The sequence below is a fragment of the Schistocerca gregaria genome, chromosome X (genome assembly GCF_023897955.1).
Source record: "Schistocerca gregaria isolate iqSchGreg1 chromosome X, iqSchGreg1.2, whole genome shotgun sequence".
NCBI lineage: Eukaryota > Metazoa > Arthropoda > Insecta > Orthoptera > Acrididae > Schistocerca > Schistocerca gregaria.
In genome coordinates, this window is record NC_064931.1 from 54,948,414 (window position 1) to 54,973,884 (window position 25,471).

Sequence of the window (25,471 nt, forward strand, 5' to 3'; positions counted from 1 at the left end):
TAACTCACTTTAACTTTTGATCACATAGTGTACATTGTGCAGACAGATGTCAAGGTGTCGCACTACAAACCATCTTGCGAACTGTAGCTTATTCTGAATTTTGTAGTGAGCTACTCAACTTTTGCTATACATTGTGAAGCTGACCAAAGACAGTCTCCATGGAACATCACAGCAGAAACAATAAACTTAGAACTGAAAATTTATGCAATCATGTTCAATTAACTTTTAGAAAATGGAACAAGGAATTTAGTTTAACAACACACCAGAATATAGTGTATTTCTAAAGGTTTTATTTATATTATTTGCTATAAAAATGGATTTATTAAGCTTGCTTTGTGATTTGGGTGCCTACTCATTACATTTCGGTTTTGTTTTGTTTATAATATGACAATATGACTAAAAGACTGAGGACTATGCTGTCTCTGAAGGCCATCTTGCATTATCTCACTCCTTAGAAACCTTCACTCACACTGGCTTAAACAACCAGTTTTATCTAGCATGGTTTCAAAGGTTAAACCAACTATAACAGAGTGTTTGTACATATTTTTAACTATTGGTGGGAAAGGATGGGGTTTAGTAGTTTAACAATCCTCCACCAATACAATTAGAAACTTAGTATGGACACAGACTGCACAAAGATGGGGGACACAAACTGGGTATGCCTATTCTATGGAATCAATCTGGCAAATTAAACTTATTCTGGTTGGCTACACAGGGATATAATTTGGAGCCCAGTTTCTTGGGCACTACATTGCTGCATTCAGCATGGGTGGGGGATAAACTATTACAGCCACTCTTGCTTATTCATATACAGCCCCAATTGTTATGAGCCATTTGGTAACTAAAGGTAACCAGATTCACTATTTTGCACAGCTCTGTCACTGCACAATGTAATTCATACACCACAATTTTTTTTTAACTTTCAAATGATACTATAACTATAAATCAAAAGTAACTTATTAAAATTGGGTTCCAAGAAAACAAAACCTTAAGTTTCCTTTTGAAAAGGTTACAAATGAATCAGTTTAGTCAGCATATTTCAGCAGTTGTCTTTTGAAGAATAACATTAATTTTTTATGTACTGACAAGAATTACAATTCTACATGTCCAAAGTATGAGACTGCTGAAAGAAAATATTTTACAGTAGCAGTCCTTATTTTCTGGAAGCCTTTAGGCTTTCTATGCTACTAAAGATATCACATAACAATTGTCACAAAAGAACTACTACCTTCTCAGTCATTTTTGACCTCTGGCTCTTAAGTTCATCCACTTCTTCTAAGAAGTTACCAATAGGATGACTTGACAAATGTGATTTCAGTGCTTCCAATTCTTCCTGAATTTGAAGCTGGTCACTGCACTGTTTGTTCAACTTCACACACTCCGCTCGTAACCTGAAACAATGACACAGAATATTTGTTAAAACAATCGAGATTATAATATGGCACTGCACACTCTTTAAACTCCACACAAGAATATGAACATAATAAGTAACCTGCATCAAAATACCACACTAATAATCCATTCTGACCAGCACAACCTCTGGTCAAATTTTTAAATAAATTCCAGTCTTCCATGGATATCCTAATACCAACAACAGTTACTGTCCAATGACTATCAGTGCAACACCATTGACAGATGTTGAATAGACAAAGATTGCTACCAGTAGAGCTGAAATGCTGCAAAAACGAATGAAGACACTGTTGTATGCAATAGCTTCTCTAGCAGGAGCAGCTGCTTCTAGAAAGTGATGATGATTTCAATGACAGTTCTGAAAGTTTTTCAAGACACGGATGCTGAGGCTAGTGAAAGTGACTTCAATTCAGAAACATCTGACAACAAGACCCTACTGCAGAAGATGGTACCTAGAGCATTTGTGCATGCTAGTTCAGTTTGTAATCAATATTTGTTCAGTGGTAGTAGTGTTATAGTTGTGCCTCTAAAACAATGTTATGTGATGAGTTGTTTTGTGTGTTTTGTGGATGATGCTTTGTGCACATTAATAGCTAAACAGACAAACTTCTATGCAGAACAGTTCCTAGCTTCTCATTCCAATTTACCAGCACACTCCAGGGTTTGCAGTTGGCAGGACAACACACATGACTTCTTCAGGAAACTGATGAGTGAAAAACAGTTTCATCTCTTATTAAAATTCATCCACTTTGATGGCAATACCTTGTATGACCCACTAGGCACTATCAGCAGAAAAGTATTCAAAATTCACCCCATTATGGAACATAAGCGGCAGAAATTCAGATCAGTATATGCACCAGAAAGAAACATCACCACTGATGATTTTTTTTTCCTGGTTTTAGGGCGCACAACTACAATGGTCATCAGTGCCCACACTAAGTTAGGAATGCACCACGAGGCACAAGGATAAAACAGCAACTAAAAGGGACAACACTATAAAAGAAAGACAGGCAGAGAATTAAAAAAAAAAGCATAATCAAATGTCCTTAGACAGGTTTGTCAAGTTGATAAAACGAAGAACGCGGGCAGCTGCTCCTGGGTCATCTGCTAAAATGGCATCCAGAGTACATGGTACGCCAAGATCAAGACGCAGTGTATTAAAATCCAGACAGGACGTTAAAATGTGGCGGACCGTCAGCAATTGCCCACATGGGCAGAACGGGGCCGGGGCAGCGTCAGCAAATGGCGATGGCCGAACCGGCAGTGTCCAATTCGTAACTGGGCCAAAACGACATACTGCCGAGAAGGGCGTGAGGAGGACGTCCATGCCGCAGGAAGAGGTTTCAAGGCCCGAAGCTTCTTGTCCGTAAGTGCAGCCCAATCGGCATGCCACAGCGATAAAATTCGCTGACAAATGACCCTGCTACAATCTGATGAAGGGACACAATAAGAAGCTGTCCGAGGCTAGAGGACCGCAGCCTTGGCCGCGGCATCTGCAGCTTCATTCGCAGGGATACCGACATGGCCAGGAACCCACATAAAGCTAACTGGAGAACCGTCGTCCACCAGCTGCTGAAGAGAGCACGAAAGGGTGAACTGGATATGGATCACTGAGGCTCTGGATGGCACTCAGGGAATCGGAGCAGATAACCTAAGCAGAATGTTAGTGGTGGCAGATGTACAGAACAGCCTGGTAGAGGGCATAGAGCTCAGCTGTGAAGACCTAAAAATGGCCATGGAGCCGGTATTTGAAACTTCGTGCCCCGACAATAAAGGAACACCCGACCCCGTTATTGGTCTTAGAGCCATATGTATAAATGAAGGTCATATTAATGAACTTCGAATGAAATTCGACAGAACGGGAGTGGTGTACCGAATCCGGGGTAACCTCCTTTGGGAGCGAGCGGAGGTCAAGGTGAACGTGAACCTGAGCACGGAGCCAAGGTGGCGTGTGGCTCTCGCCCACTCTAAAGGTTTCAGGGAGTGAAAAATCAATGGAGTTGAAGGAGGCAATGAAAGCGAACTCCAGGGGGTAGGAGGGCAGAGACATACAACATGTATTGACGGTCGAGGGAGTCGTCAAAAAAGGAACGATAAGATGGGTGGTCGGGCATCGACAGTAGCCGACAGGCATACCAACAAAGCAGTATATCATGCCGGTAGGTGAGTGGCAATTGACCGGCTTCAGCATGTAGACTCTCGATGGGACTAGTATAAAATGCTCTGATCGCAAGACGTAAACCCCGATGTTGTATGGAGTTGAGGTGGCGTAAGATGGACGGCCGTGCAGAGGAGTATACAAAGCTCCCATAATCCAGCATGGAGTGGACGATCGAGCGATATAGGTGAAGTAGGACGGTTCGATCCGCTCCCCACGACATACCACTGAGAACACGGAGGACATTTAGAGAACGGGTACAACGGGCAGCAACATATGACACATGTGGGGACCAGCTAAGTTTCCTGTCAAATGTAAGACCTAAAAATTTTGTTGTCTCCACGAATGGGAGAGCAATGGGACCGAGTCATAAGGACGGTGGGAGAAACACTTTGTAGCGCCAGAAGTTAATACAGACCGTCTTTTTGGCAGAAAAATGGAAGCCATTGGCGACACTCCAGGAGTACAGACGGTCAAGAGAACGCTGAAGACAGCACTCCAGGAAACAAGTACGCTGCGTGCTGCAATAGATGGTAAAATCGTCCACGAAAAGTGAGCCTGATACATCAGCTGGGAGGCAATCCATTATTGGATTGATTGCTATGGCGAAGAGCGCGATGCTCAAAACTGAGCCCTGTGGCACCCCATTCTCCTGGCGAAAGGTGTCTGACAGGACAGAACCCACATGTACCCTGAACTGTCGAACCATTAAAAAGGAACGAATAAAAAGAGGGAGGTGACCGCGAATGCCCCATGTATGCATGGTGCGGAGAATGCCCACCCTCCCAACAGGTGTCTTAAGCCTTCTCTAAATCACAGCCGTGGTCGGGCACTTCCGCAAGAAGTTATTCATAATGAAGGTTGACAAGGTAACCAGATGGTCAACAGCTGAGCAGCGCCCCTACGAAATCCACATTGTACATTGGTAAGTAGGCGCCGAGATTCGAGCAGCCAATCCAAACGAGAGTTAACCATTCGCTCCACAGCTGGTAAGCGAGATGGGTCGATAACTGGAAGGCAAGTGCTTGTCCTTCCCCAGCTTAGGAATCAGTAAAACAATAGACTCGCACCAGCATGCGGGAACATGCCCCTCAATCCACATGCGATTATAAGTACAAAGAAGGAACCTTTACCCGCAGGAGAAAGGTTATTCAGCATCTGAATATGAATAGAATCAGGCCCCGGAGCCGAGGACCGTGACCGGACAAGTGCATTTTTGAGTTCCCGCATGGTGAATGGGGCATCGTAGTTTTCACAATTCGAGGAGTGGAAATTAGGTGGCCGAGCCTCCTCTGCCTGTTTTTGGGGGAGGAAGGCAGGGGGTAATGAGTCGAGCTCGAAACCTCTGCGAAAAAACGGCCGAAGGCATTGGAGACATCCTCATTGGCCACAAGGACGTCATTCGCGACCGTCAAGCCAGAAACTGGTGAGTGGACCTTAGTGCCAGATAGCCGGCGCAGTACCCCAGACAACAGAAGGAGGAGTAAAACTGTTGAAGGTGCTTGTGAAAGCAGTCCACCTGGCTTTCTTTAAAAATACGACGACACTGCGCACATAATCGTTTATAATTGATACAATTCGCCACTGTAGGGTGGCGTTTAGAGGTGCGTAAAGCACGTTGACGAGCACGTAAGGCGTCTCTACATGCTGTGGTTCACCAGGGGACCGGTACGCGGCGTGGAGAAGAAGTAGTGTGAGGGATGGAATATTCAGCAGCAGTGAGAATGACTTCCGTGAGGTGTGCGGCCTGACTATCTCAGCTTGTGAAGGTTTGATCCTGAAAGGTCGCCCTGGAAGAGAAGAGCCCCCAGTCTGCTTTGGAAATGTTCCAACTAGGTGAGCACCGAGAGGGGGTATGATGCAGGAGATGGATAACACACGGGAAGTGGTCGCTTGAATATGTATCAGAAAGCACATACCACTCAAACCGGCGTGCAAGTTGGGTAGTACATACAGAAAGGTCTAAATGGGAATAGGTGTGAGAGGTGTCTGAAAGGAAAGTAGGGGCGCCAGTATTGAGGCAGATAAGACTGAGCTGGTTGAAAACGTCTGCTAACAGGGAACCCCTCGGACAGGATGCTGGAGAGCCCCAAAGAGGATGGTGAGCATTGAAGTCTCCAGTTAACAAAAATGGTGCAGGGAGCTGAGCAATAATTTGCAGCATGTCTGCCCTGGTAACGGCAGACGACGATGGAGTGTAAACGGTACAAATGGAAAATGTAGAAGTGGGGAGAGTAATGCGGATTGCAACTGACTGCAGGCCGGTGTGCAACGTGATGGGCTTGTAGTAAATATCATCCCGGACCATTAACATAACCCGTCCATGAGCCGGAATACCTGCCACAGGGGGTAGGTCAAAACGCACAGAGGTGTATTGTGCCAAGGCAATTTGATCGCATGGGCGTAGCTTCGTTTCCTGTAGGGCTACGACGAGCGGACGGTGCAAGCGGAGCAGCAACTTTAAGTCCTCCCGGTTGGAGTGAAAGCTGCGAATATTCCAGTGAATAAGTGCCATCGTGAGAATAAAAAGAAAAAGAAGATGCATGAAGGGGTCACCTCGAAGGCAGTTGAGGGCCTGGCTTCGAGCGAGCACTGCCGCCACTATCAGTAGGCGGACAGTCATCGTCCATTGGTTCTATAGGTTCCTAAGCCATCTTGTTAAGATGGCTGGGAGGGGGAGCTTCCTTCGCCAGTGAATGGCGAGACATTCGGTTACCAGTGGTGCAGCCAGGCGAAAAGGATGACGGCCTGGGGCGGCAACCGCTGGGTGGCACAGGAGAAGAAATGCGCCGTGGCGGAGAAGGAGAACTGTGCTTCCTATGAGCCTTCTTGGAAGGTCGTTTAGTGGAAGTACTGGTCGATGGCTGGGAGTTCGAGGTACGTATGAAGTCTGCACGGGACGGTTCCTTCTTGAAGGCCCGTGCATCTGACTTCTGGGTCTTCGTCTTGGCAGAAGCTGCTGAAGGCGCTTGTGTCTGAGGGGTGACGGGAGGAAGAGGAGAAATCGGCTGGGCGATCTTAGCACTGGCCGAACGGACGACTGTAGTGCTGAAGGTCAGATTGCATGTCTGCGTCACCACCTCCCTGGTAGTCTGAGGAGAGGCGAGGACAGTACTGTATTTCCCTGCTGGGAGCAGCGTGGGCTTCCTACTAGCAAATAGCTTGCTAGCAGCCAAGGTGGACACTTTCTCTTTGACCTGAATTTCCTGTATACAGCGTTCTTCCTTGTAGATGGGACAGTTGCGGGAGGAGGCTGCATGGTCACCCTGACAGTTCACACAACGAGGAGACGGAGGTTGACAGTCACCCTCATGGGCATCCCTGCCACAAGTGACACATTTAGCCGCATTGGAACAAGACTGGCGAGTGTGATTGAAACGCTGACACTGGTAGCAGAGTGTAGGTGTCGGGACATAGGGGCGTACAGAAATAACCTCGTAGCCCACTTTGATGCGCGACGGTAGCTGAACACTATCAAAAGCCAAGAAAAGTGTCCGGGTCGGTACAAGGTCACTGTTGACCTTTTTCATGACCCTATGGACAGCTGTCACGCCCTGCTCAGCAAAGAAAGACTGAATCTCCTCATCAGTCAATCTGTCGAGTGATCTAGTATATACCACACCACGAGACGAATTCAAATTGCGGTGAGCTTCCACCCGGACAGGGAATGTGTAGAGGAGTGTGGCCCAAAGAAGTTTTTGTGCCTGAAAGGCGCTCTCAGTTTCTAGTAACAAGGTACCGTTACGCAACCTGGTACTAGACTTGACAAATCTGGCTATGGCATCAATGCCCTTCTGGATAACGAAAGGGTTGACAGAGGAAAAATCCTTTCCGTCCTCAGATTGAGAAACTACGAGGAACTGTGGGGCAGGCGGTAGTACTTTTGTCACTGGTGGCTGGTCAAGTTTAGGTTTTTGGGCAGAAGTCTAGAGAGGAGAAGAAGAAGAAGAAGAAGAGAAATCCATTGCGGAGGAATCCCCCATGATTGCCAGCGTCTCCGATGGCACGCTCCTTCCTTGTGGGAACCTTCTGGAGGGTGCTCCCGCCTTACATGAATGTTTACACCTCAGGTCACACCTCCCGAGAAACGGACGGAGGGACCAATCAGCATGGTCGCAAGGTGTCAGCTCAGGCAATCACTCCTCCTTGGGCCTGGCCTTTACCAGGGCGTACATGCGTGCCTTACTTGTCTACCCAGGGCAGGGAATTACGCGTTACCCCGTCACCGGCTACACGTGGGAACGGGTGGGTTGGCCTTCAGGCACGCACAGGGAGGAAGGAAGAAGAGGAAAAAGAAGTGAGAGAGGGAGAGAAAAGACAAACTGTCTCAAACGCCGAGGCGGAGACCAGAGAGGGCAGGGAGAAGAGGGCAGGGAGAAGAGGGCAGGGAGAAGAGGGCAGGGAGAAGAGGGCAGGGAGAAGAGGGCAGGGAGAAGAGGGCAGGGAGAAGAGGGCAGGGAGAAGAGGGCAGGGAGAAGAGGGCAGGGAGAAGAGGGCAGGGAGAAGAAGGCAGGGAGAAGAAGGCAGGGAGAAGAAGGCAGGGAGAAGAAGGCAGGGAGAAGAAGGCAGGGAGAAGAAGGCAGGGAGAAGAAGGCAGGGAGAAGAAGGCAGGGAGAAGAAGGCAGGGAGAAGAAGGCAGGGAGAAGAAGGCATGGAGAAGAAGGCATGGAGAAGAAGGCATGGAGAAGAAGGCAGGGAGAAGAAGGCAGGGAGAAGAAGGCAGGGAGAAGAAGGCAGGGAGAAGAAGGCAGGGAGAAGAAGGCAGGGAGAAGAAGGCAGGGAGAAGAAGGCAGGGAGAAGAAGGCAGGGAGAAGAAGGCAGGGAGAAGAAGGCAGGGAGAAGAAGGCAGGGAGAAGAAGGCAGGGAGAAGAAGGCAGGGAGAAGAAGGCAGGGAGAAGAAGGCAGGGAGAAGAAGGCAGGGAGAAGAAGGCAGGGAGAAGAAGGCAGGGAGAAGAAGGCAGGGAGAAGAAGGCAGGGAGAAGAAGGCAGGGAGAAGAAGGCAGGGAGAAGAAGGCAGGGAGAAGAAGGCAGGGAGAAGAAGGCAGGGAGAAGAAGGCAGGGAGAAGAAGGCAGGGAGAAGAAGGCAGGGAGAAGAAGGCAGGGAGAAGAAGGCAGGGAGAAGAAGGCAGGGAGAAGAAGGCAGGGAGAAGAAGGCAGGGAGAAGAAGGCAGGGAGAAGAAGGCAGGGAGAAGAAGGCAGGGAGAAGAAGGCAGGGAGAAGAAGGCAGGGAGAAGAAGGCAGGGAGAAGAAGGCAGGGAGAAGAAGGCATGGAGAAGAAGGCAGGGAGAAGAAGGCATGGAGAAGAAGGCAGGGAGAAGAAGGCAGGGAGAAGAAGGCAGGGAGAAGAAGGCAGGGAGAAGAAGGCAGGGAGAAGAAGGCATGGAGAAGAAGGCATGGAGAAGAAGGCATGGAGAAGAAGGCATGGAGAAGAAGGCATGGAGAAGAAGGCAGGGAGAAGAAGGCAGGGAGAAGAAGGCAGGGAGAAGAAGGCAGGGAGAAGAAGGCAGGGAAAGAGTAAGTAAGACAGTGAGATGGAGAAGAACAAAGAAAGGAACCAACCAAAGGAAGAAAGAAACCAGAAGAAGTGAAAAACCAAAATGACCGCAAATATAGGTCGAGGAGCTGTCCGTCTCTGGACGCAGGCACTAACTACCCCCTTAAGGGCGAGGGACTCCTTTTAGTCACCTCTTACGACAGGCAGGAATACCTTGGACCTATTCTAACCCCCGGACCCGCAGGGGGGACCACTGATGAATTGTCGTTGCTACAGAAATGAAGGCTTGGATAGAGGCAATGTATTCCATCAAAGCATAGCATATTTGGCATAAAATTGTACCAACTCTGTGAAAGCAGCTCCAGGTACGTATGGGACTATATTGTTCACACTGATAGGACACTAATTGTGGTAGCCACTATCCAGACGAAAAGATAACCTCTCGAATTGTTCTGGAGCTTGAACGCTATCTATTCAGGAAAGGCCACTGAATTTACCTTGACAACTGGTACACTGGTCCAGATTTGGTGGATAAACTAACCAGCAATAACACCAACATTGTCGGTACAATGTGGCAAGACACGAAGGGGTTCACTGACTTCGTAAAAAAGGAAAAACTGAAGAAAGTAGAGTACATAACAGGGTACCAATGCAAGCAGATGGTAATGAAACGGAAGGACAAAAGGGATGTTGTTATGGTCAGCACATTCTGTAATGATACATTTTTAAATGTAAACTCTAAGAAGGGAACCCTTCAAAAGCCGCATGTTTTGGCTTACTAGAACAAGAATATGGGGGGCATGCGATTCTCAGTTACAAAGCTACCAGATGGCCAGGATGCAGACTGAAAAAATAATATCAGTATCATTTCCATCACTTGTTGGACATTGCATGCTTCAATGCATACACTCTGTACAAGAAGCATGGTGGCGAACAAAGTAGAATGAGCTTCACAATTAGTCTTGGCGAACAGCTGACCGTATCTTCACCACAACAAGGGACATCAGTAGGACACCCACCTCACTAGATCGCGTGTTAGGGAATAATAAGGGAGGCGACCAAGAAAGAAGTGCTCGGATTACAGTGTTTGTAAGACAGGGATGTAATCTTTCGTCCCTACTGGTCAATCTGTACATCGAAAAGCAATGATAGATACAAAAGAAAGTTAGTTTCGCTGTGTGCAGCAATTTGTTTTGAAGCGTTTCACACTGAAAATGGCTTGTAATATTTTGTAAAAATATAGTTTTGTTAACTTATGCAATATATTTTATTCATTTCTATCTAATATCAATTTAAATAAAATAGAAAGAAACTTCCACATGGGAAAAATATATTAAACACAAAGATTCCAAGACTTACCAAGCAGGAAAGCGCCGGTAGACAGGCACAATAAAAACACACAAACACGCGCACAAAATTTCTAGCTTTCGCAACCAACGGTTGCTTCTTCAGGAAAGAGGGAAGGAGAGGGAAACCCACATCATTTCGTCTTTCTCTACAGTGTAAGTCCTGGGTAAAAATTAACCCCTGTGCCATGTTCAGGCTCTTCTGGGATGCTACAGCAACAGGTCGGTCACCAAATTTCTTGCAAGAGGGTAACAGGACTGGGCAGGATTTGTCATTTCAATTTAAGACAAGCACTTCACTTCATAGTTTACTGAGGGAGGAGTTTTCTCCCAATGCATAGGTTTAGTAGATAGTCCAGGTGCAAACAAGGCACTGAGGAAAATAGGTTTCTGCAGTTTGCTTGATTTTGCTTTTGTCACCTGGAGTGGCCATGGAGGGAAAGTTCTTGGGATCGTCGTGGTCTGCACTGAATCAGTCAGGTTAGTCTGAAGAGATTGCCAGAGCCCCATGCATACTGGATGGTAACTTCAGATTTGACTGAACGTGATATATACCATGATGGCGCACAGTCCAAACAATAGCTGTATTTCATGGCCACCACTGAGCCATAACAATCTCGGTGGCCCCAAATGGACAGGCACCTATTACTCATCATGATCCCGAGAGGCAATACCTCGGGCATCAATACTGCATTCCCTGCATAGTCACGGGGCTTGCAACTGTATGGGTACCTTCCAACTCGCTCATAAGGACTGGCTACCATACTGACAAGGGAAGCTCCCCATCACCCCTACCCCCCCTCAGATTTAGTGGTAAGAGGGCTCAGTGGACATCCCACCAAAAACTGAACACACATCAAGCATGAAAACACGAAGGAGGTCTAACGAATTTTGAAAAAAAAAAGCAAAATAGAAACAGTGAATATCCAAGGGCACGAAATGCAATAGAAAGAGCTCAACAGGGCAGCTGCATCGTGGGTAAGTGGTCACGGTGATGGACTATCAGGCGGGTGAGCCATGTTCAATCCTCCCTCGTGCCTTTTTTAATTTTTTTCCTTTTTTTGTTGCATTTACGTTTGTGTCAATATTTTGATGTAACATCATTTTGCAACAGAAAGGTGTAAGAAAGGGATCTATAATGACAGTCGATTCTACATCTACGTGATTACTCTGCAAGTCACAAAGTGCCTGGCAGATTCTGCAGAACTACTCTATTAGCAGCTGAAAGGAAATCACTTTTGAATGGGCACTGCAAATGTTTGATGACAAGGTGGCAAGTGAACCGAATCCTAAACTGAAAAAAAGTTGGGTGTGTCATACACGGCATTAGTGACAGAATGTGTGTCATATGAAGGGAATCTCTTACTGACGCAACAACTTGTATGCCTCGTGAGTGAGTGAGATATGGCTCCTTGCCAGAGTTAGGTGTTTGTAGGAATGTGAATGTGATCACTCAAAGGGAATGAAAACATAATAGTTTGTCACGTAAGCTGCAACAAATTAATGCAACTATTTCACAATCACACAGTTTAACTGTGTTCTGTCAAAACATATGTTTTTAATGTTTTTGAAATTTTGTTCCCTTTTGGAAGTTTTGACTCTTGAATTCCTTTATTGTAACGTAGTTCACACCTGTATGAGGTATCTCCTGCTCTCACTATGCATTAAGTTTGCTTGGAACAATAACATTCTTACCACAGGGCTCATACTCTATAACCAATGTATAGTATGGGAACTACCAAGACAATGGAAAGATAAACATTTCAATGATGGGATGGACAGTTCATAATATTGTGGAAATAGAAAAATGGCCCGAAGAAGGTTTGAACATGACTTTTACACCTTACAGTCCAGCACCATGACGACACGGCAATCCCTTTTCCCTCCATATTAAAATTCTGAGGCTTGGACTGTTCACTGTTTCTATTTTGCTTTTTTTCCCCCCACAATTCAGTACACCTTCTTCCTGTTTTCATGCTTGCTTTGTGTTGAGTGTTTGATGGGCTATCCACTGGGCCATCTTACCACTAAATCTGAGGGGGTTACAATGGGAGTCTTCCTTGTGAGTAGTGGGCAACATTCCCTCCATTGCTTGCATTTACCTATTTAAAAAAAATGGCACAAGAAACGAAAAAGTACAACAATGGCATGCTCGCCATGCACATACAAAAAGAGTTGCGATTCAACAGGGAAGAGGTGATGGGTGAGGAAGTTTAGCTGGATCTTGCCTTCTGCACATTTTTAACACTTCTGTCAACTTTGAAATTTTCACCAATATGGGCAATTATTTGATGTCTTCCAAAGTTACTCTTCCATTACCGGTACATCTCATGACTGTTCTCGTAGTTCCAATATGACTTCAATACAGCCCGAGTTCCATAAATGGTAACCTCACCTCAGTCATTGTTGCTACTTGATGGTCTTCCACTGTACTGGTACACCACACGACCTCTACCATAAATGTGGTGCGAAGAGTCTACTCACGAAAAATTTAAAAGTTACACTAAACTTCTGCTTGAGATAGTAGCTTTCTTTTGAAATTATTGAATTACAAACAGTGAACACACTTCTGTTTGGATCACCCCCATCTCTGCCCCTGCATCTGCAGCCCAGTGAATCTTTGTTGTTTACTTTCTTTGAGAGCTACACATATGAGCAGTGAGTTTAAAGCTGCCATTCCAATTGCATTGTCATAAGAGAAAAATTTTGTTCTTTTTGCTGCTGATGATTCGAGTACAGGACTAAAATGTAGTACTAAGCCTCTTACTGGAGTGACAGCTAGTGGAAAGTTTGAAAACAACAGATAGTTCAGATCAAAACTGTGACAAAATTTAGTACATACAATTCATTGTTTCTCAAGGAGTTCCATAAGCTATAAAATAGTATGCTCAAACAGTGACACACAAGAAGCACGCAGAATAAATGTTTGGGATTATGAATAGAACAACAATGTAACTGAAAAACTCCCACTATAATTAATGAAATACTTTAGCTCAGCTACATTCGAAAAATGAAGGAAATAGTTTCCAGTGCAAGTTTCCACTGACTAAGGATTTTTTCTTAAGGAAAGTATCTTACACCGATCATACATTCTAAGAACATCTGCAGAGATCTCTGGGAAAAAAAACCACTGTGTGCCTTGACAATTATTTCACAAACATATATGGTGAACTGAACATCACATACTCCACACTGGGGAGGTATGTACCTGGTACTATGGCAGATTACCTGCAGGAAGACCAGTCTGTACCTCATTGGTAACAGTGCTGGACAGCTAGTTGTAAGTGCCCTATGTATAAACTTGGGAAATAAAATGGTGTGTTACTGACATCATCTAAGCCTATTTGTACCCCCACATATATATTCATTAATTTCGTTTGTTGTTACCAACATTGCTCTTTCCTCAAAAATTAGTGTAATATTATGAATGAAATATAGAATCAAGAAGAACCTCTACAAAGACTTGAAGGCACTAACATCTATCAGTGCACAAAGAAGTCAAATACAATGGCTACTCATGCCTGTACCAAACAACCATTGTATGTTAAATATCTTACATGGGTAAAATTGCCGAGTTAAAATTAAAGAAATTCTGTATTGCAAATTATTCTCTTTCATAGTGACTCTCAATATAATATTTCTGGTTATTTTACAATTAACACTAGCACTGAAACACAATAACATTTTATAATATTAAATCATTTTGTTGTATTAACAGCCTTGACTTCTTTCCACATTACCAAAGTCCATTACATGGGATTCATGAAGGTGAAGGAGGAAGGAAGGAAGGAAGGATTAATGCCTTGTGAATGATTAATGTCATTAGAGATGGAGCATAGGCTCCAAACAGATACAGAAGTTGACTATATACTCTCCTGAAAGGAAGTTTAGTATGTTACCATCATGACACCTCATGGACTTATTGACCTGAGATTTTCAGCTTCCAGGATCACGCATCGGTTGGATAGTTGCTGAACCTCCTCTTTATCTTTATTGTCGGACATTAGTTCTGCACTATTTATACGTGCATCTAATTCAGCCTGAAGAGCATTCAGCCTATCCTTCATTTTTTCTGCCTCATTATGTCCTTGCTTCACACATTGCTGCACTTCCACAAGTTGCTCTGAAACAAAAATAATACGACTTGAAAAAATGCTAAGTTTACCGACTTCTTTTTCATAGAGAGATTAGAGCTGTCATAATTTTATTCTTAGAATTTACTTTTTTTTTAGTGTATGGTATTACAGAATGGCCTATTTACAATTCCCATTCATCAAGTTGTTCTGAATGCTTAACATAAATAAGTAAACACATATGACAAAGTGAAAAATGAAAATGAAGAAATATACATAGTGTTTTTTCACAGCCTCGATATAGTTACTCATATTATCCTTTATTTATCAATATTACGGAAAATGATATATAGTGGGTCACAACGAACATTACACATAGTAATATTTACTATGCACTTTGATGTACAGAGCTGTGGCATTTCTAACTTCAAAATCTAAAGATGGTATGTAACCAACTTCGGTTAGTAAAGAAACAGCCAGAAAGAAATAATGAACCACATTTCGTCCAGAAGACGTAGTTAAACACACCTCATCAGTACAGGCTGAGTTTCTAAAACAACACATATTATGACCTGCCCTGCTTTCTATTATAAGTGGCCCTGCTTTCTATTATAAGTGAACCAGCTTTCAATATTAATGCCTTCGATGCACAGGGTCTGTGCGACACACACAAACATCCAGTGCAAACAGCGATAAAACTTTGAGTTATTAGAGCTTTCTGAAGGCATAAACCTGTGTACACAGACGAGTCTGTACTTTGAAGACCCATATACCTCTGCTATATATGTACTCTTTATGATTAGATGTATGCTAGATCACTGTAGCCATCGTAATTGCCAGTTTTAAGTTAGTGTACACGTGTGATGTATTGCAGCCAGTAATTAATTACATGTTAAAAATCTAATAATCTTGACAATATTCCACAACAAAATTTCATGTGACACTAATTTTATGATGGCTGCAAGGGCTACAACATGTAGCTTCAAAACATATCCAGATCTGACCATTCTCCCTGGAGAAAGCTACATTCCACTGCATTGATGAACTGTAGTTATTAACTTTGGACTAATAATGCCAGCTATCTGATGAATGCATTGCTGCAGAGATCCCAGTCTACAACTCTCAACATGATCCCAGTACAAGCTTAAATCCCTAAATCCAACCAAAACATTTTATATCAATCATTTCTCATATTTAACCCCCCCCCCCCCCCGCCCCCAACAACTTCCACATACTTCCCAAAACACCCTCCTAATGCCTATTATGGTTGTTTACCATACTTCCACTAACAGGATTTTCATAATCTATCTTGTTGTATTAAGGTCAACAACCTCTTCCTTCACCATTTTTTGCACAGTTCCTAACCAATTTTATCACTGTTGCTCTAGCTTTCTTATACATTAAATTCACCATATTTTATGCCTTGCTGTCATCAAACATTATCATATTTTCTCCTCCTACCTCCCAGATCAAATCAGATCCAAAGCTTGTCTCATCCCTTGTAGATATGACAAATTATTTGTTCACCCACAAATGTGTATTACACAAAACTGTCCCAAAAGAACCAATACTTTAGTGCATATTATGACTGGGAATGGGAATTAGTTCAGCATAGACAAACTTTCCATCTAAGGGGATAAGAGTGTATTCTCTTCAAACACCATTCACGAGTATAGAGCTACACCTTCCTGTCAATTACACATAACAGAGACAGAGGTAATATGGTTTGACTGTCAAAGTGGTCTACTTACTTCGCAAGCGCTCTGATTCATCACTATGACGACGAGAAGCTGCTACTTCCACTTGGAGCTTTTCCTCCAGTTTATGAACTTCCAGTTGCAGCTGATCTCTTGCAAATGTCAGTCGCTTTATAGTTTCATGTAACTTTCCCACAGTGTCAGATTTATTTTCAGCCATGAACTGATACACCTGAATAAATTGGCAAAAATAAAAACCCATCATTCTGGCACATATTCAGCTGAAAGCAAAGACATTGTAGGAGAAAGAACATTGAACAAGAATTAACACACAAAACACATTTTTAGGTTGTAGCAACCTTTCCCTGACACAAATTCATGAATTTATATGCACCTTGTCAAAGATAAATATGATGATATATTTTAAACAGCTAAGAATGTACACTGCCTTCTTTTCTCCATCTCATATTTGCCATTGTTTATCACCAACTTTAGCCAAAACAAATGTGGTTTTGTTCAAACAAAATATCCTATTATATGTTGGGGAATACTGGTGTGTATGACAACTTTAAAAACAACATATGAATATTACCACAATAAGCAGAATGTGGCTGCTAATGATATGTGGTTCATGCATTGAAACCCAGAAACTTTATCTGGTACTGAGTGCCGAGGGTTTCGAATCCGCGCCAGACGGCATGGAATTCTATGATCACTAGAGGTCTCTGCAGCAGTCGCGCCTTAAGCCATGGCTGCGCGCGCTCATGGCCCCGAGTCTAACGTGTGAGAGCCACTGTGGAGCACGTGCTTCCAGCAGCCAATAGCGACATACCCTGTTGTGTATTTAGGTGGCTGCCTCTCACTCAGTGAGGCAGTCCGGTATTTGCGTTGAGTCAGTTGATATCTCTTTTACAGACATTGTGATTACGTTGCTTGTGCTTACTTCCCGTTTACGAGTGGACATTGTTTTGATTTCGTGAGGTTATCTCTTGTGATTCCATTGCTTAATACTTTGTTGTAGATCTTAGTGTCTTGTTCGGTTGTCTGTTGTCCTTCCATTTCTGTTCGTCCGTCTTGTTTGTTCACGGGCCGCTCCCGTTTGATCCCGCCGCGTTTCGTTTGCGGCAAACCCACGACCTTTCCTGTTGTGGTTACAACATTTTAAGTGTGCAAAGATACTATATGAGTAAAGATGATGCAAAGTCTCAGCCAGCAACTGTAGCATGGTGAATTGTTATGGTCATAATCAGAAAATGACTACTACTAACAAACAAGCAGTCAAAAGAGAGCAGAATACAACCTAGCTTCGGGTACACTTTCAAATATAATCACATTGAAAACTTTCACTGCAAACTATCTGAAATTGTCTATGTGAAAGTACTATCAGTGCACATAGGTACATGGAGTGTGTGAGCCAATAAAACCATAATGCAGCAGTGTTCAAACAGAAAGGAACATACCTGATGTAGGCGTGACGAAGAATGACTTATTACACTATTCCCTGATGAGACATGATTAATAACAAAACTGACAGTTCATATGTTTACATCCAAATCATAACAAATTAAATACAGTTTGCTCTTTCAGTCACCATTTACTAAACAAAGTAACATAGCATGCCTTGGCAGCATTCTGCATTTCTTTGACAGTTTATTCTAGTCTTGGTATCAATATCTTCTTTCATGTCATTTTGCTAAGGTCAGGGAGGCCATTTATTGTAACTCTGTCCACGTATTTCAGCATATAATCAAACACAGAGAATACCAAGACAAGATTTTTCCATTCCAATCTACACTACTACATGAAAACAAGATGCTATTTGATGTTGTTACCAAAAATATCAAAAAGTTTGTGACCAATTTACTTCACATTTTTAAACAATGCTCTGTCAATGGTTTTGCTGCTACGGGCATGCTCCTTGCATTACGTGTTGAGGTGGCTTTTGTTATGGTTGTACTGCTCACTAGATGCTGGTGTGTGTCTATATATATATATATATATATATATATATATATATATATATATATATATATATATATAGAGAGAGAGAGAGAGAGAGAGAGAGAGAGTTCCAGCCAACATAAAATACTAATCATCCTGCCTGCCAAATCAAAGCCATTGTGCCCAGGTGGTGTAGTGGTCAGTGCATCTGCCTCATGAGCAGCAGACCTGGGTTCGAATCCTGGCCCTGGTATAAATGTCCACTCATTTCTTCAGTCTGCATATAGGCTTCATAGATGTTAGAGACTCTGAAACGTCTGTGGAACCATACAATTTCATTTGATCTTCACACACTCATCAACTGGCCACAAAGTTATTGTGCATGTGTGATGTAGTGCAGTCTTTTATTACTCAAACTTTGTACCAGTTCCAACATTTTACCTTTTTTAAAATACTTATAGTAATTGCATCATCGTCGACGTCAACATCATAATCATCATATCACCACCATCTATCCATAACATGTAACAATGACCTAGGTGCATACATCTTACCAATGCCCACACTCCATTCTTCACCATCCAGAGCCCCTATTCCCTCCTTACTTACCACCATATAAATCATTACTATAAAACAGAAAACTGACCATGCCATCACAGCTATGTATGGAAGCTTCCAGAAATGCTTACGGATAATTTAGGAAAGGATAAGATGATTTGTCCACCTCTGTACGTGATCTGTTTAGCCTGATAACATTGATACATAGATGAAACTAACTAGCTGAAATGAAATCAAATAATAGTTCCTTCCAAGACTTAACAGCCAAGACAGAATTGTAATTTTATTCTTTGTAAAATGTTTATAGACAATTCCTCTACTGTCCTCTATCATACAGTAAACTGTATTATAGTTTTTTCCACAAAATGATGACTTCCAGAAGCACCTTGTCTAACCACTATGGCAAGAGGGGTTAACAATCAGGAGAAAAATAACTTCAGACTTACTGCAATGATCAAGACTAATATAAAGCATTCTCAGTTTACTCGCCACATCAAATGTTGAGCTGTTGACCAAAATCCTTCATCATCTTGACAGGAAAAACTGATTGTTGTGGCAGGCTTTGTGATACCCTTTATTGCTCATGGACTGTGACGGATTGATATACATCGTCATTATATCATGCTGTTAAGAGATATAAGGGCTGCTGAACAAAGACTTGAGACTTATTTTTTCCTGTAGCTTAAATGATAGGAAGCTATCTGTACCATGAATATTTGAAAATTGTGGGTTTTTATGTATGATGACCATAGTTAGCAGCACTCATGTCAGTAGGTTGGTACTGACACAGTATTTGTTAGATGGTCTTTGCATTTCGCATATCAAACAATGGAGGTGGTGTGAGACGAGCAGTATGACACAATAAAATTCTGTATTCATTTCAACCATGCAGCCACTGAAATTGATTAAAATCTGCAGCAAGCATATAGTGAAGATGCACTACTTTGTGCAACAGCACGTAGGAGGTTCATGGACTTCAAAGAAGACTGGCTTGCCCGTGTCAAGCAAGATGGGCCGAGAGTGTCGGCCTCTGCTGTGACTTAAGTCAACATCGCAGCTGCTGTGTTTATTCACAACAATTGGCAGATAATATTACATAGCCTCAGTGCAGTGTTAGCAATTTCATATGGCACTGTATTTACAGCTATGCAAAATCATCTCCAAATTACCTGTGTTTGTGCCTATTGGATGCCACACCTGTTGACTCCTGAACAAAAGAATGTGCAAATAGACACAAGTAGTGAGAGGCTGCATCTCTTTGCTGATGGAGGGGATGCATTTTTGGATAAAGTTTTCACTGCTGATGGGTCATGGCTACATCATTATGATCCTGAAGCAAAACTAGCCAGCACAGTGTGGAAATCACCTTGTTCTCCAACACCCAAAATGACAGAACTAGTTCCACATGCAGGGGAAGTGACGATGATCCCATTTTTTGACTCTCATTGAATGATTTACCAGCATACAGTTCCCCCTTACATTACTGTTACAGCAGCATACTAGATGTTAATATTGGCTAAATGAAATAAACAAGGCAAGGAAATGACCAAAACTTTCTGAGACTATATGGAAACTTCATCATGACAATGCACAAGGTCATATCACAAATCAAGTTATGCAACTTCTGGCTCAATTTGACATTACACGTGTACCGTGTCTGCCTTATGGCCCTGATCTAACATTCTGCGCTTTGTTTTTATTCCCACGACTGAAGGCAAAACATTGGGGCATTTGATTTGAGGACTCTGAAGCAGTGCTCAAGATAAGTAAGGTGATTCTCAAGGAACTGAGAAAGAATAACCATGTGTTCAGGAACTGGCAGAGGCTATAAAAAGGCATCAAGTTGGAGGTTAGCATTTTGAAAATGATCATGTAAACATTGAAATGGAGTAAGAAACATATATGGGGGAACATTTGTCTCAGTCGCTGTTGATCAGCCTTCATAGTTTCATGTCTGCACAGGTGGTGTCACATGGGAACAGTGCATTGAGAAGACAGAAACACACACTGAAATGTTTACAACCCTAAGAGTGCAGAGGTGCCACAAGTGCTGACTTGAACAATCTCTGGCAGCATGACATAATGACAACATAACTCTAAGCAATCGCAAGCTGTCTATGCACTACAAATGGTCCTCACAACAGCAGCCATGACAGTCAGTTGCTCCTGACGAGTATAATGAACTTCATTCACAGCTTGAGATTTTACCCAGATCTGATGTGAAAAGTTACGTAAGAATTTTTTGTACTATGATGTCACCACAAGAAACTTCAATCCCAAAAATAAAGACTACTGTGCTTCATTGCCACCCCTCCTCCCTCGTTGCACTTCACACTTTTATACGATTGTCTACTTATTCCCAAAAAGTTTCCAAATTTAGTACTGACAGTATCTTATCAATGAGACACGCCAGGGTAGCCAAAAGTGCTAATGTGCTACTTCCTGGACTCTGGTTGGCGCGTCAGCCATCCTGGATGTGGGTTTTGGGAGTTTTCCACATCCCATCAGGTGACTACCGGGCTGGTCCCCATGTTTCACCTCAGTTACACGACTCACAGACATCTGAAAACGTTCGCACTATTCCATGACTTACACTATACGAAGACAGCTGGGGTACACTAATTCCGTCCCAGGGTTTGGGGCGGCGGCAGGAAGGGCATCCAGCCACACACTGCAATTAACACTGCCAAATCAATAGTAACAAGGCTGACCCCACATCGAAGCGGGACAAAAGGTCTAAAGAAAGAAAGAAAGAAAGAATCTTATCAATGACGAAAATTATAGGCCATATGTTGGGAGAGGGAAAACACTGTTGGCATTATTTTTAGCCCATTTTGACATCTTTTCTTACCTACACCTGTGGGTTCTTATGCTCAAAATGAATATATATTTTAGCATTATTTTTTCAGCAAAAGTATCAAGAGATGTGATGTAGGTGAATAAAATATATAAGTTTTATTCATAAAATTTGCAATGGTTTGAAATATTGTGTTATTACAGAAAATCAGGAAGCAATCAGTGCTATTTTAATGCCAATGCTAACAAAAATGAGCAACAAACACACAGCTTAAGAATCGATACAGTACTGGTGACACGATTAAGTCCCCGTTGCCGTTTGTCATAGCTTAAGGTACATATGTACGTGCAGTCTGCAAGACTGGCCCCCACCTGGTCTATAGAGTAATTCCTTGATGTCATTGCCAGATATTCTTTGTATTACAGAATGACATCCAGCCTTATTCTGGAAATATTTTTATGAAGCAATATAGCAATGAAGTACAATGCTTCATTTTCTTTAAACAATTTAAGATTTGTTTGACATTTCTATACAATAATAATAATAGAGGAAGGAAATTATGCTAATAGAAATAAATTAAAAACTTAACAATTCATTCATAGAATACAAAAACAACAGAAAGTAGCTGATCTGCTGCATGTCTGTAGAATAGCGTAAGATACTTTTATTTCCTTGTAGCCTTCGAAAACAGATGAATTAACACAAAAACCGAGTTCTTAAACCTCAGTTTTTACCGTTTAGTACTGACTATTCACAATGCCCAAAGGGTGTTGTGATTCCCGGTAACAAAATGATTTTTTAGTAGAGGTTCAAAAAAATTAGAATCATTAGGAGAATACTGGTGATTTTTTGTAGTATTCAACCACTTATCACTTTTCGAAAAAAACAGCAATTGGTGTACACACTAAATTAACTTTTACTTGCCTATTTAATGTAGAGATAGAAGAGGAGACTAATGTTTAATGTCCCACTGGCAATCAGGTCATTAGAGACAGAGCACAAGCTCTGATTTCAGAAGGATCAAGAAGGAAAGTGGACGTCCCCTTTCGAAGGAACCATCCTAGCCTTCACCTTCAGCAATTTTGGGCAAACATGGAAAACCAAAATCAGCAGGATGGCCAGCCAGATGTGGGTTTGAGTCACATCAAGAACCTCAAAATTCAACAGTCAAACAGTGGGATAAACATCTACGCAAGTCAATATTACAGCTTTCCCCTTATATCACAATGTACATTATATTCACTGCTCACTATCCACAAGATACAGACCATATGCTCTGGGGGGGAAAAAAAAAAAGTTCTTTCTGTTTCTGATAGACTGATTCATTGGAAAGCTGACTACATCTAAATTCTGATACAAAACAAAGAGACAGGTTTTCCTTTCACTCCATTTATCTTCAACATTTCTTCATTTGAGAGAATAAAAAAGTAAACCCAAATAACTAACTACAGCTGTCTCTTAACCCCACTTACACATTTTTGAGCAATATTTGGCTTCATAAAAAACTAGAATAGGACCTCTCTCAAAGATTTGCAACTCGAAAGGACAACACACACTGCCATCACAAACACTGAGCTTTTTAATCATATTGAAGAGTGAAAAGCACACAAATTGGAGTTTTCCTATTATAATTTGTCGCTCTCTATTAGGCCATCATCAGATAAGAATATTTAGTTTTTGGGGCTCTGTACATTGCCACAATAGCATACTTATGAGTATTAGCAGTTATTAAGCAGAAAGGCATGATAAGCCAAAGTTTGATCCATAACACGCACTCACAAGTGGAAGAGCAGCAGTTTGTGTGATTTTCAGTTTTAACTTGTTCTACCATGGAGCAATAAAAAAAACCATAAACATCTCAAATAGAGTTATTCTTCCATAAAATAAGATAAATAACACTACATGTTCAATGTTGGTTGTTTTTACCCAAGGATGGATGGAAACTAATGAATACTAAAATATCTAGAAGTGCTGATGTAGAACAGAACTGGAGCTCACCTGATGTTGCTGCTGAAGAATAGTCGCCTCTTCAGTTAAGCTCTTTACTTTCTGCTGAACATTTTCAAGTTCCTTCTGATACAGTAATACTTGTTCCTCAGCAGACTGTGCTTTATTCCGAGCTTCACTCAGCAGTTCTTCAATTAAAACATCAAAAGACATTAATATTAACAATTCACTAAGTATCACAGAACAATGCCTCAAGAAATATGAAGCTTGGTGAAAAAGCTTTGCCACTGGTTCCCTTGTATGTTATTAAATAGAAACATTTTCTGTTAAGCTTCATGGAAAATTTGTCGACTCACAAATGAACAAAGTGACAATACAAAGTCAACAAAACCAGGGAAAACAATAATTTCCAAGAATTCACATTTTCATCTTTTTTAGGGCAGGGAATGGTTTAGTAAAAACAAAGAGCCAGTTAAAATAATAATAATAATAATAATAATAATAATAATAATAATAATAATAATAATACTTGAATTATAAACACAAAGCACAAAAAGGTCATGCAAAAACAAAAGCAGGCAGAGAGAGAGAGAGAGAGAGAGAGAGAGAGAGAGAGGGGGGGGGATCAGGCAGGGCAGGGGGAGGGTGATAGGAAGGCAGGTGATGCAGGGGAAGGAAGAGGGGCTAGCAGGGCAGATGGAGGGAGAGAAAGGCCGGGGTGTTTTAAATGGTGGGGTGGCGGGCACCGAGTTTGGGCCAGGGGCACTGTCAAGGAAGGAAGATTAGGCATAATGTCCCATCAACAACGAGGTCATTATAGATGGAGCCAAAACTCAGAATGTTTAATTGATGGAGAAGGAAACTGGCTATACCCTTTTAAAGAAACCACTTCAAATTTACCGGAAGCAATTTAGAAAAGCCACAGGAAACCTAACTGTGGATAGTCAGATGGGATTTAAATAGTTATCCTTCCAAATGAGAGTCCAGTATGCTAACCACTGCAACATCTTGCTTGGTGTGGAGGGTAGTGGATTGTTGGGTGGGGGTCGGGGGCCATGAGGCATGTGGTGGAACACAGGGCTGTGAGGGGCAGGGGAGAACCTGATGAGGGGTAGTGGTGTAAGGCAAAGAGGCTTAAGTTGGAGGACGAATGGAGTGATAAGGAGAGGTGGTGTGTGTGTGTGTGGGGGGGTGGGGGGGGGGGGTGGGGGGGGGGGTAGTAAAAAGAAAAAAATTTAACCTTCTGTACAGAAGGGAGGAAATTCAGTTACCAATTCAATTGAACTGGTAGTGTGCTCAGATTACCACCACCACCACTTTTGTCAACACTAGTAAAACAATTTTAAGCCTTGTTACCATGAAGTGTATTTAAGATGGATCAGTTTACACTATTTCATAAAGTGACTGCCCATGGCTTTAACATTTTGAGTGCTTGGATGTTATTTCAATCTAATTCACTCAACGATTAATAGTTTCGTAAATTACTTTCATTTGGCACCTTCCATATTCACTATATTTTAACCTTTATCTCCTATATGTACTTTCTTCACCTAAATACTGCTACTCACATTCATTTCAACATAACTCAGTAAAGTTTTCATGTCTTTACATGAATGTGTTAGTTATATCTTGTTGGTCTGAAGTATTTAAAGCCAGAAAAAGCCACCTTAAACAAAATAACATCATGCATGATTATTTTGCAAGCACAGAATGCAGTTATCAATAATTACATAAGCATTTTATCATCACAAATACTGAAACATAACCAAATGCAAACATTAATAAAAAGCTGAGCAATAAAAGAGCCAAGTCAAACCTTTCAAAACTACCACCATGCAGGAATACTGGTCAACCCACAATTGAGAAATCCACAGAGCTTCTACAAAAGAAATCCTACATGTTAATACACAAAGCAAGTAAATATTTCCAAAAGAAAATATTAGAAAGATAAAAAATATAAAAATGTATAATTACTGTTTGTAAATAAAACATGCCAATCACTGTGTTTATGTAAAGGACAGGGAGTGCTTAAAAAAATCATCTTACTTAA

General features: G+C 42.1%; 1 protein-coding gene across 9 annotated transcripts in view; it reads right to left on the reverse strand.

The window, feature by feature from the left end:
• LOC126298880 (sarcolemmal membrane-associated protein) overlaps positions 1 to 25,471 on the reverse strand; it is a 323,320-nt gene that overhangs the window by 58,994 nt on the left and 238,855 nt on the right. For 5 of the 9 annotated variants that reach the window (XM_049990407.1, XM_049990408.1, XM_049990409.1 and 2 more), the window contains 5 exons: positions 25,238 to 25,300; positions 23,473 to 23,609; positions 16,233 to 16,410; positions 14,336 to 14,531; positions 1,229 to 1,391 (listed from right to left, as the gene is read on the reverse strand). In XM_049990407.1, the coding sequence (XP_049846364.1) occupies positions 1,229 to 1,391; positions 14,336 to 14,531; positions 16,233 to 16,410; positions 23,473 to 23,609; positions 25,238 to 25,300 (737 nt within the window). The remainder of the gene's footprint in view (positions 1 to 1,228; positions 1,392 to 14,335; positions 14,532 to 16,232; positions 16,411 to 23,472; positions 23,610 to 25,237; positions 25,301 to 25,471) is intronic. The other 4 variants (XM_049990412.1, XM_049990411.1, XM_049990414.1 and 1 more) reach the window with 1 other exon arrangement.